The sequence below is a fragment of the Rhineura floridana genome, chromosome 19 (genome assembly GCF_030035675.1).
Source record: "Rhineura floridana isolate rRhiFlo1 chromosome 19, rRhiFlo1.hap2, whole genome shotgun sequence".
In the NCBI taxonomy this organism is placed as follows: Eukaryota; Metazoa; Chordata; class Lepidosauria; order Squamata; family Rhineuridae; genus Rhineura; species Rhineura floridana.
The window spans coordinates 9,118,701-9,139,436 of NC_084498.1; the positions used below are offsets into that span (position 1 = coordinate 9,118,701).

General features: G+C 43.7%; 1 protein-coding gene across 4 annotated transcripts in view; it reads left to right on the forward strand.

The window, feature by feature from the left end:
• DNAH10 (dynein axonemal heavy chain 10) overlaps window positions 1–20,736 on the forward strand; it is a 206,647-nt gene that overhangs the window by 180,481 nt on the left and 5,430 nt on the right. For all 4 annotated transcript variants that reach the window (XM_061602405.1, XM_061602408.1, XM_061602407.1 and 1 more), the window contains 12 exons: window positions 4,975–5,196; window positions 5,817–5,964; window positions 7,541–7,820; window positions 11,030–11,259; window positions 12,068–12,341; window positions 13,591–13,695; window positions 14,147–14,301; window positions 14,591–14,745; window positions 14,884–15,067; window positions 15,868–16,068; window positions 17,475–17,684; window positions 18,708–18,803. In XM_061602405.1, the coding sequence (XP_061458389.1) occupies window positions 4,975–5,196; window positions 5,817–5,964; window positions 7,541–7,820; window positions 11,030–11,259; window positions 12,068–12,341; window positions 13,591–13,695; window positions 14,147–14,301; window positions 14,591–14,745; window positions 14,884–15,067; window positions 15,868–16,068; window positions 17,475–17,684; window positions 18,708–18,803 (2,260 nt within the window). The remainder of the gene's footprint in view (window positions 1–4,974; window positions 5,197–5,816; window positions 5,965–7,540; window positions 7,821–11,029; window positions 11,260–12,067; window positions 12,342–13,590; window positions 13,696–14,146; window positions 14,302–14,590; window positions 14,746–14,883; window positions 15,068–15,867; window positions 16,069–17,474; window positions 17,685–18,707; window positions 18,804–20,736) is intronic.

Here is a 20,736-nt window from a genome sequence, read left to right on the forward strand (position 1 = left end):
AAAGATAGAAGTGTAGGTGCCAGGCGTACCTCTTCGGGGAGGCTGTTCCACAACTCAGGGGCCACCACAGAAAAGGCCCTAGATCTAGTAACCACCCTCCGGGCTTCCCGATGGGTTGGTACCCGGAGGAGGGCCTTAGATTCTGAACGAAGTGAACGGGTATCGAGAGAGGCGTTCCACAAGGTATTGAGGTCCCACGCCGTGTAAGGCTTTATAGGTAAGAACCAGCACCTTGAATCTCGCCCGGAAGCAAATAGGAAGCCAGTGCAGACGCGCCAAGACAGGTGTTATATGCGAAGACCGACTGGTCCTCGTCAGTAGTCTGGCAGCTGCGTTCTGCACCAGCTGAAGCTTCCGAATTGTCTTCAAGGGCAGCCCTACGTAGAGCGCATTACAGTAATCCAATCTTGAAGTTACCAGAGCGTGAACAACGGAGGCGAGGTCGTCCCTGTCCAGATAGGGGCGTAGTTGGGCTACCAGACGAAGATGGTAAAACGCATTCCATGCCACCGAGGCCACTTGGGCCTCGAGAGACAGGGAAGAGTCGAGAAGAACCCCCAAACTACGTACCTGTTCCTTCAGGGGGAGTGTAACCCCATCCAGAACAGGGTTAACATCCACCATCTGAGCAGGGAAGGCATTCACCAACAATGTCTCGGTCTTGTCTGGATTGAGTCTCAGTTTATTAGCTCTCATCCAGTCCATTATCGTGGTCAGGCAACGGTTCAGCACATCAACAGACTCACCTGAAGAAGATGAAAAGGAGAAATAGAGCTGCGTGTCATCAGCACTCCAAAACTCCTGATGACTGCACCCAGCGGCTGCATGTAGATGTTGAAAAGCATGGGGGACAAAACCGACCCCTGAGGGACTCCGCAATGGAGAGTCCATGGTGTCGAGTGATGTTCCCCAAGCACTACCTTCCAGTGACAATCCGCGAAGTAGGAGCGGAACCACTGCCAAGCAGTGCCCCCGACACCCAACTCCGCGAGTCTCCTCAGAAGGATACCATGGTCGATGGTATCAAACGCCGCTGAGAGATCAAGGAGAATCAACAGAGTCACACTCCCCCTGTCCCTCTCCCGACACAGGTCATCATACAGGGCGACCAAGGCTGTTTCGGTGCCAAAACCGGGCCTGAAACCGGATTGAAACGGATCTAGATAATCAGTTTCATCCAAGAGCGCCTGGAGTTGGCTGGCAACCACCCGCTCCAAAACCTTGCCCAAAAAAGGGACATTCGCCACCGGTCTATAGTTGTTTAAATTATCTGGGTCCAAGGAGGGTTTCTTTAAAAGAGGTCTCACTACTGCCTCCTTGAGGCTACCAGGGACCACTCCGTCCCTCAAGGAGATATTAACCACCTCCTTGGCCCAACCGGTGGTTCCAGCCCTGCCAGCTTTCACTAGCCAAGATGGGCAAGGATCCAGAACAGACGTGGTCACCCGAACCATTCCAAGCACCTTGTCCACTTCCTCGAGCTGCACCAACTGAAACTCATCCAATAAAGAAAGAAAAGGCCGTGCTCCGGACACTTCAATGGATTCATCTGTCACAACATCAGAGTCAAGGTCCCTGCGGATACATGCAATCTTATCTTGAAAGTGTCCAGCAATTTCATTACAGCGGGTCTCAGATGTTTCCATAGTATCGTGGGGGCCAGAGTGTAAGAGCCCTCGCACGACTTTAAAAAGCTCCGCTGGGCGGATTGATTGAAGTTGAGGGCTACCAGGCTGGCATTACAGTATTTTGTGCCACATCTGGGGCTGACACATGTGATGTTATGCACAGACAACAGCACAGTGAAGGCACATGTCAATTGCCAAAGAAGAACAAAAACAAAGGCATTATAAATCAAAGTATTGCTGTTAGTCTGGGTAGAAAAATCTCTAAAAACTCTCATAGCAGAACATGTACGAGGGGTGGACAACTTTCAAGCAGAATGGCTAAGCCACCAGTGTGTGATGCCAGGATAGTGGTAATTTCATAAGCAAGTTTTCAAGCAAATGGGAAAGCACTTTGGATAACTTGATGTGTACTTATTTGCCTCCTACATAAATCATCAGCTTCAGAGGTAATACCCCACGTATCTGTTGCTAGAAGCAGAGGGTACAGATTCCCTGAATGGCCAGATAGAATTCTTTACATTCTTCTCTCCAGTTCCCTTGATTGCTCAGGTACTGAAGAAGGTGAGAACAGAAAAGGCTTGTGTTGATTTAGTGGCTCTGTGTTGGCCAAGAAGGCCATGGTTCTCAGAGTTGGTGAACTTGGCAGTGGAAGCACTATGGAAGCTCCCATGCTGACCAGATTTCTTGCTACAGTGTCCCCTGATACATCTTGTTGGATCTAACCATTTGGAGGCTGAACAGAGGAAGTTACCGTCAGCAGGGTTGCCTCCAGAGGTCATAACTACAATTTTGGCATCACAGCATCCTTCTACGGTGAGGGTGTATCAGTACACTTGGGCAGCATTTGTACACTGATGCAGTAATTGCCATATGTGACCAGAAAAAGCAGGAGTTATTGATCTTCTGTCATTCCTGTAGGATGGACTGAAAAACGTTGCAGCCAAACACCCTGCATAAAGCATCAGCATTAGCGTCAGTATTCTCTGAGTCTCCTCATCAATCAGTTGGATCACATCCTTACTTAAAACAGTTTTTGAAAAGATGAATGTTAACTTTTCATCCAGTTCAAGATAGATATCCAATATGGGATTTTTGAATGAGATGCAAAAACCTCCTTTTGAACCACTGAGTTCAAAACCTCTTCTAATCATATCATATAAGGGTCTGTTTCTCGTGGCAATAATACCAGCCTGAAGAATTTCAGAACTAGGTGCTTTGTCTGTTGTTAAACATCTGCATGTTTCATATGGACAGAGTAGTTTTATGCTCTGATCCAACATTCATTTCAAAGGGGAATGCTGCTTTTCACCTCCAGCAGGAGTTGGCTGTTCCTACTTTTTGTCCATGTCCATCACAGCCAGTTGAGCATGCTTGGCATTCTCTGGACGTATGCAGAGCACTGAAGGTCTACATTAGCAGGGCAAAACCATTCAGTCAAATGCATTATTTGTGTCTTTCCATCATCCCACTTTGAAGAAGAAGGTTATTTCTGCTACTTTGGCACATTGGATTAAAGCATGTATTTCACTGACATACAACATACTTCATCACCACCGAAGGGTGTATTAGCACATTCAACGAGGGCAGCTACAGCTTCAGCAGCATATTCAAGGAACGCATCTCTGCCAGAGGCTTACCATTCAGCCACAGGGGCAAATCCAAACACTTTCACAAATCACTACAAAATAGATCTCTATGCTTCAGTGGAAGCAGCTTTTGGGAGGCAAGTCCTCCAACTGGTTTTGTCCTCCAAGTAATCTTATAAAATCCACCCTAAAATCTGATTAGCTATGAAACATCCCATTTGGGGGTGACCTAGTGCCCACTGGAGAAGGAACCATTTTACTCACTTGAAGGATGTTTCTCAGGGAGCATTAGGACACTGCCAAGGCCCACCCTTGGATGATACAATTGTTAGCAGTGGTGCCATAAGCGATGAGCAGTACATCCAGAGACTGACTATATATGATTTATTTATTTATTATTTGATTTATAGCCCGCCCTTCCTCCCAGCAAAAGCCCAGGGCAGCAATTATGTTCAATTGTTGTTTCTGTTGTGTTTTCTTTTCAATACTTAATATACCAGTGTTGCAATGGTTGTTCTGTTCACCTAGTGCTTGTTCTGTTAGCTATTTGGTTTATTTTTATGCTTGGCCAGACAGTGAGCTAGCACTCCGTGGGAGGGGCTCAGAAGGAGTCCTTGGAGTGATAATTCTTTCCTGCCTCAAGCAAAAGGAGAGGAAGACAATACCCACTTGGCGGTGACCTAGTGTCCCCTGAGAAACACCATTCAGGTGAGTAAAATGGTTCCATTCCCACACACTGGCAGAAATTACATCCTGATGCAAATTGCTAGATATTCTCCTTCACTCCCAAAGAATTGCCAAAATGGCCTCCCAAATTTGCCAGCCCCAAGTGGATGGCAAACTGGGTTGAGGGGATTTCACCTCAGCTCTACCAACAATTATAGGAATTGCTATTTCTGGCTGCACAGATTGTAGAAGAAAATAAGCTCCCCTGGTGAGGTCCACCTGGTGCCTTCATTGACATCTTTTTGGCTCCATGTAAAGATTTGTCTTTTCCCCAGGCATTTGATAGACAGAGATGTTATTGTCTATTATTAGTATGGTGCCAAAGCTCCTGCAGTTGAATGGGAGTGTTGTATTGTTTTTTTTATATAGTATGATAGATTTATTTTTGTTTTTAACGCAAGTTGCCTGTAGATCTTTGGGTAAATAGCAAATAATAAATGTAATAAATAATAATAATAATAATAAACCCACCCCCACTGAAGAAGCTCCGCTTCCCTCACCTGGGGATGGGTTATTCCACCCACTTGCTCCCCAGGTAGGGCCATGTCAGGCTGTAGACACTCCATACATTCAAAGTATATCCTCCCCCCCAAAAGAATCTTGGGAACTGTAGTTTGTTAAGGATGCTGGGAATTGTAGTTCTGTGAGAGGTAAAATACCATCCTCAGGATTCTTTGGAGGATGGTGGAAATGTAGTTTACATCCTCAGTCAGTCAAAGGACATTGTTAAGCTTTCTCCTGGACCTCTCTGTGACTTTTGATACCAACAACTATGCTATCCTTTTGGGTCATCTTGCTGGGTTGGGCTTGGCTTCAGAGGATGGACTCAGTTAGTAGGGCTGAAGGATTTCTGCTTTGCCTCGTGGCCTTTGGCTTCTGGGGTGCTGCAGGGTTTCTCTCACACTCTAACTTTCATTGGGTATTTTCTGCCTTCCCTAACCTGGATGAGCTAGTTAAGAGGTGGAGCCCTATCCTTGGTTTAATTAATTCATTAATCTACTAGAGAACCTCTGTTTTCATTCACTCTTGGCCAGGTGGAGGAATGATTTGGAGGAATTAAAGAGACGGCAAGTGAAGCTGTTGGGAGACTGTCTGTTGTGTGCCGCCTTCCTGAGCTATGAGGGCGCCTTCACTTGGGAGTTCCGTGATGAGATGATTAAGGACGTATGGCAATCAGATATCCAGAACCGAGACATTCCTCTCAGCAAGCCTTTCAGATTAGAAAACCTGCTGACCGATGATGTTGAGATTAGCAGGTAGGATGGAACTGTCCCCTTTATGCCTCAGCTTCCATGTCATTGTGGTTTTCCACAGAGTCAATTGATGATCTGCCCTCTACAGCCAGGGTTCCCAAACTGTGGACCATGGACCACCAGTAGTCTGTGAGCTTCATTCAGGATGTCTGTGAAGTATCTGTGGATTTGTGGTTGAAGATGGGAGATGGCACAACCATTGCACTGAATATTCATATTGATTTTGAATTGTATTTTTATTGCTGCTTTTATTTCTTATATGATATTTTATTGTATTATAACTTGAATTCTGTAGAATTTCAATTGCTACAACAGGCAGACAAATAATTAAGTGTTCTGCCTTACCCTTAGCAATTTGAAGTGGTCTCTGTGTGTGGGGAGTTTGGGAACCACTGTTTTCACAGGCTTTTGTTTAGTGGCTATTTTGACACTCATTCACCTAGTCTCCTGCCAACTTTCACAGTCCTCTGGCCCATGCCATTGTAGGCACAGCTCAAGCACATACAATTTTTCACATTTATTTTTTCAGTTAATGGTGTGCATTTGGACTCAAGACTCTGAAAGAAGAGATGGGTTCTCTTTTGCCATACATAAATCACTTCCCTTGATTGCTTTTATTCCAGGTGGGGGTCCCAAGGTCTGCCTCCTGATGAGCTCTCGGTTCAAAATGGCATCCTTACCACGCGGGCCAGCCGTTTCCCACTATGCATTGACCCACAGCAGCAAGCATTAAATTGGATCAGGAGGAAAGAAGAAAAAAATAACCTCAGGGTGAGGTTAACCTTTTCACTTTAAAAAGATATCCAAATTTAAAACCTGTCCACAATAGAGATTGGGGGAGAAATTCAATCCAGTTCACATTTAAAGGCATACCTGCCTAATTTGCACTTTCCAAAACAATATAACCAAAACACAGCCATCCTTCAAAATTCAAAAGTTCTGCACCCAAATAATGCTTACAAAAATGCATATATTAGCGAAAACTGTATACAAAATACATTATATTAGGGGAAAATTGATGGCAAAAATGTATATATTTGTCAAAAATGTGTGTATTAGGAACAAGTTGCACTAAAATGATGATGAATTTTCATGAGGATTTTTTTTAAAAAAACTGCACAAATGTGGAGAACCGAATTTTAGGTTGGAAAAATGATAAACTGAGAGAACAGAACTTGATTGATCTGTCTGTCCCTAGTACTGGAAATAGGTCAGAGTAATAGGTGAACTACTCTGGGAAATAAGGGACAGGCTGCTTAAGGCCAAACAAACACTTCAGGGTAGACCTAAAACAGGGATTGCCCACCTGGCATTCATGGGCATCAGGCTGGTAGCCATTGTGTGTGTGATCAGTATTGTGTAATCTCTACAAACAGGACCAGCAAAACATAGGTGATTTCCCATGGTAAGCATGACCATATTCTTCCTAATTTTCTGTTGTGTCATGCCCCCATGGCAGCCAAATTGTGACTGGAGCCCACAGCACTTCCTCAAAATTTGAAATGTGCCCGCTGGTCCAAAAAGGACTGCAACCTCTGGGCTAGAATTTCAAGGTAGGTCCTAGAAAATGGACAGACCACAATGATAGATGATTCTCCATGTCAGCCTTTCCCAACCAGTGTGCCTCCAGATGTTGTTGGACCACAACTTCCATCTTTCCTGACCATTGGCAATGCTGGCTGAGGCTGATGGGAGTTGTGGTCCAACAACATCTGGAGGCACACTGGTTGGGAAAGCCTGCTCCATGTCATCTATGGTCCCATATGCTAACATGATAGCCATACTTGTAGTATCAAAGAAAGTTAAAGGACTGCCTACTGGATGTGGTCCAGCCCTTCCTGTAATTTTCTAGTTGCTCTCTTTCTTAGCAGCAAATACCAGGCTTTTCTACAACAGGCACATCTCCCTCACAGCCAACTGTTTCCCTGTGCTTTGAACTATCAAACTGAGACATCTTCTGTAACTTTGTTTCAGGTCAGAACAAAGGATGAGTGATGGCTCCTCCCAGTTGCTTCAGATTCTCCTCAAGTATATGTTCAGGGCAGGGCAAAGGGCAAGCAGGGGCCTGCCTCATGTTTCTCAATAAGCTGCAGCACATCGTGGGAGTGGACAATAGTTAGGTCTATTTGGATTTTACTTCAGATGGTTGGCCTACCCTTAACTTCTGTATCCAATGAAAATCTGTGCAGTTGCAGAGGGTGTTAGCTCTTTAAGGGAATTTGGGTGTGTTGTTTGAATTAAGGCACTTGTTTTGGTCATGCTGAAGTAGGAGTTTGGAGATGAAGTGCTGCACTGAGGAACTTAGCCACCGGGCATGTTTACATATCCATCTCTCATTATTTTTCAGATGGCGTCCTTCAACGATCCTGATTTCCTTAAGCAACTTGAAATGGCCATAAAATATGGGAGCCCTTTCTTGTTTCATGATGTTGATGAATACATTGACCCTGTGATTGATAATGTATTAGAAAAGAACATAAAATGTGCCCAGGGGCGAACGTTCATAGTTCTTGGAGACAAGGAGGTTGACTATGATGCCAATTTCAAGCTGTATTTGAACACCAAACTGGCCAATCCTAAATATTCACCATCAGTGTTTGGCAAAGCCATGGTTATCAATTATACAGGTGAGCAAATTCATGAAGCTGGCAAACAGTATAGACCCCCCACCCACTCCTCCCCATAATGAATGATGAGCTGTCTCCAGTTGTTTTCCTTTAACAAAGAACTGGAACCTCCAGCAAATTAGATAGCTTGTAGTCAGGTGGAAAACAGTTGTTATAGCAGCATTGGATGGTTGTAGAGCCTAAAGTACTTAATGTATTCCACTCTCCATGGTCAAAATCCCGGAGCTGATGTTAAGTGAAGCAATGGAGGACATTGTTACAAGCATTCCAGAATAAATTAACTCCATGTCCTTAAGTTCTACTATCTAGAACAGAGGTAGGGAACATTTGGTCCTTCAGATGTTGCTTGACTCCAACCCTTGTCATCCTCAGCCAACATTGCTAATGGTCAGGTGTGATAGGAGTTGTAGTCCAGCAACAAGTGGCGAGCCAAAGGTTCCCCACCTCTGATTTAGAAGATAGGCCACACTCTTTTGGCTTCTCCTTTCTGACCATTTAGGAACTAGCCATTCTACCTGAGACAGTTGAAGAGGCTGCTGGTGGCTCTTTTGTGATACATAATTTTAATTTTGTTTGCTGCCGTGGTGACCATTAGTGGAAAGGTGAGATAGAAGATTTGGACTTCCGGGAAGGGTGACTTAGCCTGTGCCTGCTTTTGAGACGGGCTCCTGCCTCAAAAGAAGCTTATTCAGATATATCAGTCAGTTTTTTCTTTTTTTTTTGACTGATTAAACTTCTCCCGGGTAGGGAGAAACGAAGAGATTAACCTCAAAGCCTATTTTTGTTGGGACGACCAGATCTCATTAATTTATGGGACGAGGTCCAGCCGACGAAGGTGGGACGGATTTTTAACAGCAAGCTCTATCTGATAAAGCGAACGTTCACCTTATCTTCTAAGAGAGAACGCACTAACAGGCAAGCACCCTTCTTTCTATATTTTTCTTTTACTTGACTTAAATTGTTGCTGTTTAAAAGAGATTTGCCAGATTGATCAGTTTTTGACATCTCACTGGGGAGCCATAACTTCTCTCTGCTACGCACTAATTAATAGCTTATCTCTGTTTTTGTTGCAAAAAGCTGTCCTGGATTTGCATTCTAAAGATATACACAGAAGAGGGATTTCTATTCCAGATTTTTATTTTGAAAAATATTATACTGTTTTGAGACTACTCTCTTTTTGGTCTATTTTATTTTGACGAATCTGTTTCTTGACGATTGCCATTAATTGTTTCGATCCTGGGAACTGCATTTTGTTTACTTAACTATTGGAGAGATAAGGCTGTCTGCTCTGTTTATACTGTGATGTCACCAAGTTTGGAGTATTAACCCAATTGTTGCTGAAATAAGAAGTGGTTTTCCTATATTTTTCTTTTAAAATGGCAATTAAGAAAGTGGCTGAAAATCTGGAAATAACTATGTTTCAGAAAATAATGGATGAGATTGAGATAATGAAAATTGAATTGAGTAAAATGAAGCAGGAGATTAAAGATATAAGGGTCCCTGTGAGAGAGGTGACCCTGGAAGGGGTCCCTGTGAGAGAGGAGACCCCGGAGATTGGAACAGGGGTCCCTGTGAGAGAGGTGACCCTGGAGACTGGAATAGGGGTCCCTGTGAGAGAGGAGATCCCGGAGATTGGAACCAACGTGGAACAGGAACAAGATTTGGAGTCTATGGACTTTAGAAATAAAATCTATTGTTTGGAACTCAATGTTATCTCTGAAGAAATGAATGAAGATTCTAGAGATAAAGTTATCAATGGCATGGATAATCTTCTGGACTGGAATGATGTGATGGAGCCCAATATAGAGAAAATCTATGGAATTAACTGCAGCCATGTGACAATGGAAAAACTTTTAAGAGATGACCCAGTGTATTTTGAAAAAAAGAACAGAGATATGATTTTACAGCAGTATTTCAGCAACCTATTCAGAATGGATGGCAAGAAAATATTTGGGATAGAGGTAATCCCCATCAGACTCTTACTATATGACTATGGCTTTGACAGCAAGATTATTATGGAATACTGATAATGGAAGATTGGATATTGAAATTACTGGACTTAACAAGACTACTGAAGATGGAAGATGGAAAATGGAACTAATAGAGATAATAGAACAATGGCTACTGAAATTATTGAACCTAACAGATTCTGATGTGATGGATTAATTGAAATGTTTATTTTGACTATGGTTATGACAATAAGATTATCATAATTAGTAATGAGATGGATTAATCGATATGCTTATCTGGAAAAAAAAATTGATAGATATATTTCTTAAAGAATTGAAACCTCTCTTTGACTTTTTGTGGAAAGAATAAAGTAATGTTTATGAGATTTGATGATTAAGTAAGATAACTACTGGAGGAAAGTGATTTTATAATATGACTTAAGAGACAGGATTGTTATATATTATAGACTTATAACTGATTTGATCTTTGACAAATGGGAAGTCAATATTTTACTCTTTATTTTTTATTTTTGTTTTTTTTTTTCTTTTTTTCTTTTTGTTTAACTATTTTTGATTTTGTTTTTTGTCTTTGAATGTTTTATGATTTTGTCTTGTATGTTTTATGAAAATCTGAATAAAAATTATTGAAAAAAAAAAAAAAAAAAGAAGATTTACATCCCATCTTACTGCCATGGAACTCAGTGTGGCATGCCTGGGCTTCCCTGATGGTCTCCCATCCAGACACTGCCTCGATGCAGACCTTGCTTTGCTTCAGCAAGGTTACTACATCGTGAACCTTTAGAGCATTCCTAGGATAGCCCCCGATCCTAAGGCGTTCTTCACTCTGAAATTGTATAGTAAAAATAAAACCCTGCCCTTCAACTTTTACTGTTGGGCCAACCACTTTTTGGTCAATGCTTTTTTGGCTTATAGAGGTCTATGAAAGTTGATGAAAAGTTGACCCTTGGTTTGTTCATCTCAGTTGTTGAAGCCAATGTAATAGCAATCCAACAAATGTACTGGGATGGTAAAATGGTACTCAAAGGAACCAATAATTGTCCTGCTAGCTCAGACCAAAGGCCTATGTAGTCCACCATCCTGCTTCCCACAGTGACCAGCCAGATGCTTCTGGGAAGCCCACAAGCAAAATGTGTCTTGCGTTATCTTGTTGAGAGAATTCTAACTACCATCTTGAAGGAGAGTGAAAGTCATGTCTGATAACTAACCTTGTGCTAAGTGTTCTTGCAAAATTCCTCTCAGTTACTCTGAAAGGTTTGGAAGACCAGCTACTTAGCGTCATTGTAGGATTTGAAAGACGTGAATTGGAAGAGCAGAGAGAGCATCTCATCCAGGAAACAAGTGAAAACAAAAACCTGTTGAAGGACCTGGAAGACTCCCTCCTCCGTGAGTTGGCAACTTCCACCGGGAACATGTTGGACAATGTAGACTTGGTGCACACTCTGGAGGAAACAAAGTCCAAAGCTACTGAGGTATGAGCACGTTCTGGTCCAACAGAGATCTGCTTTTCTTCCTCTCTGTCTGCTTTTAGTATGTTTGACTCCTTCAGTTAAGGCAGGAGCGAGGAACCTTTTTCAGCCCAAGGGCCACATTTCCTTCTGGGCAACTTGGGGGGGGGCACATGCCAGTTGGTCTAGAGGCAGAAGTGGGTGGAACAACATGTATGACTGACTTTTGTAGAGGAGGCTACTTTCCAGCAATGCAAACGTTTCTATGCCTGGTTGCACATTGCTCTTCCATCTTTCATCCAGGAAAGCAAGAGAGATGATCACAGTTCAAGGGCACATTCCAGCCAAGCAAGAGCACTCAGGGAGAGTGGGAAGGAAGCCCAGTAAGGTAATAGGGGGTGTGGCCTGGGGTGAGTCCCAAGGGCCAGACAAAGAGGTCTGGAGAGCTGCATTTTGCCACATGTCCTGCGATTCTCCACTATTGGGTTAGATTGACCAATGAGCTGGCTCTGTGTAAGGCAACTGAAGTCCAAGGCAACATGATCCAGGGAGCAGTATTATTTTTGGATGGATTTCAGGCAGTTTCACTTGTTTCATTTTTCCTACTTATCTATGCAATAAAAATGATTTTAGCAGTGTATCTGAAGTACAATGCAAATCTTTTCCCCACCCAGGTTCATGGATTAAATGTTTCATCCATTAGGATGATCAGCAACTGCAGTTTACGGTGTGCTTCAGAATGTTTATTCCCTCCCCCCACCATATAGTTCAGATTTCCTCATGATATTGTGTTCACAACTGATTCGAATGTGTACTTCTTGTGTGCAACCAGGTATCGGAGAAACTCAAGCTGGCTGAAAAAACAGCAATAGACATTGACAAACTGCGAGATGGCTACCGTCCGGCTGCCAAGAGAGGTGCTATTTTGTTTTTTGTGCTGTCCGAGATGGCTCTCGTCAATACCATGTATCAATATTCTTTGACGGCCTTCTTGGATGTCTTTGGTCTCTCTCTTCGGAAATCAATGCCTGACACCATTCTTGCAAAAAGATTGCGGAACATCATGGATACGTTAACGTTCAATATATACAATTACGGCTGCACAGGTTGGTGTGAATGAAACCTCCCTATAGGTGGTAATCTTGATGGAAATATCTTCCATCAGTGTAGTGCACAAAACAAAATGGTGTCCATTCTGCATTACATATGTTTTTCATGAAAGTCATTCCTTCCTCCTTTCAGGCTTCTCTGGGGCAGTGCACCTTCCCTGACCCTGTTATGTGATTCTAGCATATTTTAATCTAAATCATATGTGCTAGTCTTGGGGATGTGTGGTATAGATGATCTTGCGTTAGTACCCAGGAAAATTTGCATGCCAGGCTTTTCCTAAGCCCCCGGCTGTCCAGGGATATGCAGAGATGCCACAAACAACCAGGACTGAAAATAGAGAAGGTCAAGATTAGGTGATAAATGTGACTGGAGCTTTCATCTGTGGGAGAGAACTGTGTGTGCACCTTTGGACATGCCTTAAAAAAACTTCTCAGCACACAGAGAATTTATGGTAGATGCTCAAAAATTCTTCAGCTGATACAGAAAAGGAATCCCCAGAGATGTAGGCTGGGGACAAAATGGAGCAGAACACTTAAGTAAAGAGCATGAGAAACAGCAGCCAAAGTAACTGTGGCATTGTCCTGGCAAAGTTCTACTGCACCGGCACCAGTATATGAACAGCCAGCCAGGACTCATCTTACTGACGGCTAATCAGAATGGGCTTTTCAGCTAATAAGAGTCCTGCTCACAAAGCCGCTGCTATAGAATCCACTGGATGGCTTTTTGGGCTAGAACTACAGTTTACAAACTTTCCATCTCCAGGGGCTCCTTTTCTCTGTCGCTTTGCCAAGGAATTCCTGAGCATCTACCATAGATTCCTTTTCCGCTAAAAGGAATTTAGAGGCAAGGTCTAGAGTGCCCCCTCAGTTCATGGTGGGCTTCACCACCACCACCCTACATCAAGTGAGAGTATGTGTATGTACCATAAAATGCACCCAGCCCTGCTCTTACGGCTGGTGCATTGTAGGGGGCAATGTGAACTGACAGGCAGGCTCTCTCTCAGGGACACTTTTCACGATTACTCATCATCTGAGTGAGGAGCCCCTGATAAGCTTCCAAGGCATCTCAGGATTTCCAGTTCTAGTCAATTACCTCATTCCTGAAATTCAGAACTCCTGCGTTTAACCATTCTGTGGGGTGTTCAGTTTTGGGACCACGATCTGATCATTAGCTCACATCTATACTACATCAGGGCTTGGGGAGGATTGCATCTAATAATGGAGGCTGTTGTGGTTTCATTCACAGGCCTCTTTGAGAAGCACAAGTTACTCTTCTCCTTTAACATGACAATCAAGATCGAACAAGCTGATTACAGAGTCCCTCAGGAAGAACTGGATTTCTTTTTAAAAGGTAACTGAATGATTTCCAGGACTCCATACAGATATTGTCAGATGCAAAAGTTAACTGTGTCACAGCATCTAACCAGACTTTTCATCAGTATTTTAATTTAATTGGTTTGGATTTCTAGTCCTCATTATCACTCAGGATGGAACACATTTTATAAAAATAGATTTGTTAATGCACGGGAGACACTAAGAGGAAGATGCAGTTTCATGAACTGTTTGTGGTGGTTTGTAGGACTCCTAGGATGTTTATATACTTGAGAGCAGTGACACTGAAATAATTGTATAAAGCTATGCGAGGATTTTGAATTATTTTTCTCTTACATGAATGCAAGAAGGTAAACCATTCTGCAGCAGAGTAATGAAATACTGTATATTTGCTGCTCTAACTAGTGAATTTCTAAAATCTCTCCTTGTGCATGGATCGTGGTACTCACACTTTTCTATCCTGTTTCAAGGCAATATTTCTCTGGAGAAGAGTGCCCGAAAGAAGCCATGTACCTGGCTTTCTGATCAAGGCTGGGAGGATGTAATCCGTGTCGCTGAACTGTTTCCAGAACAATTTGGAACTCTTGCAGCTGATGTGGAGGATAATCCAAATGACTGGAAAGATGTGAGTGAGATTCTCCATACTGAATGGTCAACCTTGAATGCTCCAAATCAAAGCATGGACAGGAGGATGCATCTGCCTGTTGCTTATGACTGGTTTTTGGGGAGGGCAATGCCAGCTCAAAGGCATGTTGCCTTCAGGCCAGCTTCAGCTGCACCCAAGCTGACCTTTATGGAAAGGAAATAGAGGTCATGGAAGAATTTGCAAAATCCCTTGTTATTTTTTCCTTCTTTAAGAAGGGACATCAAATGCCCATTGAACACTGTCTTGACCGTTTGTTTTTCCTCCCCAGTGGTATGATATTGATGCCCTGGAACAAACCCCATTTCCTATGCACTATGGGAACAGCCTCACCAACTTTCAGAAGCTACTACTTTTGCGTTGCTTCCGGGTGGATCGTGTCTATCGCGCAGTGACTGACTATGTTACTGTCACAATGGGTGTGAAGTAGGTGGTGCTCTTTTCCTCTTTTTAAAAATGAGTACGTTTTCTGTAGAAAGCCTGATTTTCTGGGTCAACCGGACAACTAGACGAAGTCTCCTTTCCCCATAAATCACTCAATTATGTTCTCCTCTTCCTCTCCAGATACGTTCAACCTCCTGTGATCAGCTTTGAAGCCATCTTTGAGCAGAGCACCCCGAATTCACCCATTGTTTTCATTCTAAGTCCTGGCTCAGACCCTGCCAGTGACCTGATGAAACTGGCTGATCGGACAGGCTTTGGAGGGAATCGGCTCAAGTTCCTGGCCATGGGACAAGGGCAGGAGAAGGCAAGTGTGGTCTGAAAGCTCAAGTTAATGAGCTTCCCCTCCTTGGTGCATGTAGGCACATTTTCTCCATTGATGGAGGGAGAGTGGGTTATCTCCTCCCACTTGCTCTAGAGGCAGGGCTTATGCAAATAAAGAACACTTTCTCTTTCATGCTGAGGAGGCCCCTTCCAGCCCTACCTGCTCAGAGGCAGAGAGTTTTAAGTCAGTATTTCTGACCGGCATGTTAATGTTCTCTCTCCTTGTTTCCCAAGGACTTAATGTAGTGAATATGGGAAGAGAATCTACTGTTTCTGTCATAAATCAATAAAATTGGTCAGCTGAGTGAGGTCTTGCCTTGTGAGCCACATTGAGGGACTCTGAAGCCAGTGCCTTGCCTCTTTCATCCTGTTGTACTGGGGGCTTTTCCTCTTGCTCTTACCTGCTCCTTGTAGAAGTTCCTGTGCTGCCAGCTTAACACTGAAGCACAAATCTGAAAAGCTGGAAGCAAAGACGCATGTCTGCTGAAAAAAAGCTGCAGGAGCATCTTCCATGTGGACTGTGCCACATGCTGACAATATGATGGGTCAGCACACTAGTTGTATGAGCTTGTAGCGATCAGGGAGGTACTTACTTCATGCTTCTGAGTGCCACAGAAAACCCAGCTCAACATATCTTATAGGTCCATAAAATGAGTAAACTGACTTCTCGACAGGCTTTTCCAGAATGGATCTTGATGTGGAATGACGATCTCTTTTGTTTGAGGATTCTTTCTCAACTAGACCAGCAACATGACTCAGTCCCTCCTCTTTATCATTTTCCAGGTTGCCCTGCAGCTGCTGGAGAATGCGGTGGCCCGGGGACAATGGTTAATGTTGCAGAACTGTCATCTCTTGGTGAAGTGGCTGATTGATCTGGAGAAGGCGCTAGAAAGGATCATTAAGCCACACCCAGATTTCCGCTTGTGGTTGACAACAGACCCTACAAAGGGCTTTCCAATTGGGATACTCCAGAAATCGCTAAAGGTACAAATACAGTGGCATAACATTAGAAGAGGGCTTGATGACCTTCTTTGATCTTGATAAGGGCCCGTCCTGCATATGGTCTTGTCCTCATGTACTGAATGTGAGGTGCTAAAAAGTGAGAGGTAACACTTACCCTTTATGTTTCTCCCCCAGTATTTTATTTCATCTTCAGTGTGGAGGGGGAGGCATTGATGCTGGGTGGCCAAACAGCTAGAAAAATACTGGAATCCCCAATGCTGGTCTCAGCGTTTTCAGATACTCTTTTCGGTATTTGAAAATGTTGGGCTGTGCATGTCAGTAGGGCAGACAATTTGATAGGATATAGCATCCAGCTGCTTTCTAGGTCTGAGGCATTTATCACCAGCAAGCTGAGATGATTATTTTTAAATCACAAGCCAGAGAAGCTCCACTAACGATCTTTCAACACACAATGACTGTTTCTTCTCCCAAGTGATGCTGAAGTAACTTTCACTAGGCCAAATTTTCCTCCCAGGTCGCAGTCTCTAAAACAGTGTGAGACTTCAGGAGAGAATGTCGGCAGTGGAGGGCACATAGCTCAGGGGCAGAATATTCCAGGTTCAGGGCCACCCGGCATCTCCAGTTTAAAAGATCTCAATTAGCAGAGTCTGAAAAGACATGAGACCTTGGAGACTCAGTTAGACCAGGGGTTCCCAAACTGTAGTCCATGGACTACCAGTGGTCCATCAGCTTCATTTAGGTGGTCCATGGCATGTGCGTGGATTTGTGGTTGAAGATGGGAGATGGCACATCGCACTGTATATTCATACTGATTTTTAAGTGTATTTTTATTTCTTCTTATGTTTTATTTTATTACAGTTTGCATTCTATGGAATTACAATTGCTACAACAGGCAGAAACACCATTAAGTGGTCCACCAAACCCTCGGCAATTTTCAAGTGGTCTGTAGGGAAAACAAGTTTGGGAACCACTGATTGTAGACAATCCTGGACAAGATGGACCAATGGTCTGGCTCACTATAAGGCAGTTGCATATATGGGTTGTGGCCCTGTTTAGGTGGTGGATATAATCCCATAGGTAGCAAGAGGACACTGGGAGACATCAGGAATTCAGCTTTAAAGAAACACAGGAAAGCAAACAAATTCTACAGTCAGAATATATTCTGCATATTGGCCATAAATTAACATAATTACATAAATTAACTTAATTTTTTTCCAAAAATTAACCTCTGTTGGTAAGTGTAGAATTCATTTTTTTCTGTGAAATTTCTACATTTTTCGCCAAAACTGAAGGATGGAGAAAATGGGTACAGTGCACACACTGCATGGGTAAAGGAAACCTCTGAAAACACACTTAAAGAGGAGCAGTTCAGTGTCAATTTATCTGGTAAATCTAGTCACAAACCTTCATTTTCTCTGTCATGTTAGGTTGTCACAGAGCCACCCAATGGGTTGAAGCTGAATATGAGAGCCACCTACTTCAAAATCTCCCATGAAGCTCTTGACCACTGTCCACACCCTGCTTTCAAGTCGTTGGTCTATGTCTTAGCATTTTTCCATGCTGTGGTTCAGGAGAGAAGGAAGTTTGGAAAGATCGGCTGGAATGTTCCTTATGATTTCAATGAGTCCGATTTCCAGGTCAGACGCTAACACCTTCTCTCCCAGAGTGTGCAAATCAGCAACTTCCATGGTAAAAGAGTTACTCCAATCCCCATGGCTCCCAGTTCTGCTTTCTCATTTACATTATAGGTCCTCGCCTTTAAAAATCTGAGCAGTAGCCTTTGGGATATAAACCATGCAACCCACCTCTAAAACAGGACACATATACAGCAAGATATTTTACAAAAGAGGGCACTGCATACAAAAAATGTATTTATTTAGTTTTATATCCCAGATGCTCAAGGCAGCTCCTAAAGAACATGACTCAGATTCCTGACTGAATCCACCTTTCTCAGATCTTCTTGTGGTAGCACCCTAGGTTTTCTAGGTGCTCTACAAAGATTCAGAAAACAACACAATCTCTGCCCCCAGGCTTACAATCGAATACAGTAGGGCCCCACTAATACGGTGGGTTAGAGACCAGGCCCCCGCCGTAAAGCGGAAATCGCCATAAAGCGGGGCCCCATAGACTATAATGGGCTGCGTTGCAGGATATTGACGTCAAAATGGTGTGCAATGGAAAAAACCCTCCGTATTAGCGGAACAAGCGCTGTAAGAGCAGGGCCTTTCCCTAATTGAAAACCGCCGCATGAACGAAGCGCTGTAAAGCGGAACGCCATAAAGCGGGGCCCTACTGTAAGTGCAATAAAAAATAAATAAATAAAAGGGGCTAGTGAGGGAATAGGAAACAAGCAAACCCACAACCTAATTCTTCATAGTTACTTTTTTGTGCCCAGGTCAAACTCTCCCTGAGAGCAACAGTTCTGGAAGAGGGACCAAATGATTCGTAGTTCCAGCCGAGTGGATGGAACAGGCCTCGCTGCCTCACCTCTCCCTCTGCTGCAACCAGGTGGAATGGCTGCTTATAGATAGCTGAGTGTTTCCATTTTGTTCTGAGGAAGAAGGCTTTGGGAGTGGCTCTGTGACAAGTTAAGTAAGCCAGTGCCTACAAACAACTAATCAGTAATCTCCTCATTCTGTTCACTTTAACATCTACTTTAGGTCTGCATGGAGATCCTCAATACATACTTGACAAAAGCATTTCAGCAAAATGACGACAGAATTCCATGGGGGAGCCTCAAGTATCTCATTGGAGAGGTAAGTAGACCTTTTGCCACTAAATTGCTGTCAACCACAAAAAAGAGGTTTGAAAAGTGATCCTATGAAGCTGTCTTATAGCAAGCCAGACACTTGGCCCACTAATTCCAAGGCTAGGCTGCATTTTGTGGACTCCCATTATCCTTGACCATTGACCATGCTGACTGGGGCTGATGGGAGTTGGAGTCCACAATGACTAGAAGGGACCACGTTGCCTACTCTTGGTCTGGTTTAACCAGTGTGGGCTCTCCAAGGTCTCAGGCAGAATTGTTCCCCCAACCAGTCCTGCTACACAACGCCCTTTTAACTGGAGATGCCAAGGTTTGCCATCTATGTGCAAAACAGCTGCTCTGCCAGAGTTGTGGCCTCTTAAAGGTATTAATGCCAAGGCAGTGTCTATTCTGTGTACCAAGGAATGCAAGGAGCAAAGCTGCTTCTTTAGAATCTCCTCGTATAAGAGAGGAAAGCCTGATGTTGGTAGGGACCTTTTTGATTACGTTTTGAAAATTCTGTATTAAAACACAGTAAAGGCCTTCTGGTTTCTCAGCTTTTGTGAGGCATGACATTACCATATCATCAGAGCTTCCTTTGGATCTATTATGATTAAATATTAACCTTTAAAAATGAGAACTGGGAATATCAAACACCTAATTATCTAGATTATCTGGAATAATTCCAATCTGGTTTCCAGCCCAGTTTCAGCACAGAAACAGCCTTGCTGGCCCTGACTGATGACCTTTATCGGGAGAGAAACGGGCAATTGTAAGCCTGTTGGGCCTCCTTGATTTCTCAGTGGCTTTTGACCTCATTGACCATGGTGTCCTATTGGAGTGGCTCAAGGGGGTGGGAGTTGGAGGTACGTATTGCAGTGATTCTGCGCCTATGTGCAAGGCCACTACAAAAAAAAGTGCTAGGAAATGGATGCTCAATTCCATGGCTTTTGGACTGTGGAGTCCATTCTTTCTCTTGTGCTATTTAACATCTATGGCAATGGTTACCGACCTTTATGAGTATAGGACCCCCTTTAAATGCTCAAAAAATGTCATGACCCCTCCCCCCAGGGAGGCAGGCTGGCTGCCAGGAAGGAAGGGGGAAAGCAGCCTTTCCTTGCAGCCTTGCATCTTTTTGCTTCACAAAAAGCCCTCTCCTCTCGTTCTGAGTAAGGGCATCAGCAGCAGCAGCAGTGCGAGGAGATGGGAGACGGTGATAGTAATCCCCTCTTCTTCCTGGTATCTCAACCCTCAGTCTCCTTTGGCATCTGCCATGTATTTTATAGGCAGATGCCTGCCCTTGGTGCACCTGAAAGACGCTCTGGCGCTTCAGCAAAAGTCCTCGTTTGGAGCAAGGGGGAGGTGTCATCTGCAGCAGCCGTGGGAAGCAAACAGTGTCCAGGGAGTGAAAACTTTTTTTAAAAAATTAATAATTCATTTCTTTATTGTTTGTGGCCCCTCTGGATTTCTTCGCTGCCCCCCAGGGGTCACAGACCCCATGTTGGGAATCACTGATCTATGTGAAGCCATTGGGAGCTGTCATCCAGGGATTTGGAGCACAGTGTCCTCAGTATGCTGATGACATGCAGCCTTATCTCTCCATTCCATTAGAATCAGGAGAGGCTATGAAGATATCTGGAGGCAGTGGTGGGCTGGATGGGGGCCAACAAACTGAGGCTGAATCCTGACAAGACAGAAGTGTTTTGGTTGGGTGGTTCCTGTGTCTGGGAATTAGGTGTACGACCTGTTCTGGGAAGGGTTGTACTCCACCTGAAGGAACAGGTTCATAATCTGGGAATACTCCTGGATTCCAACTTGTCACTGGACTGGAGTCCCAAGTGGCTTAGGCTGATTCATCAGCTACGGACGTTCTTGGACCATTTGTGACCATCTGTGGTGACTTCCTGTCTGCCCTTGAAGATGGTCCAGAGGCTGCAGCTAGT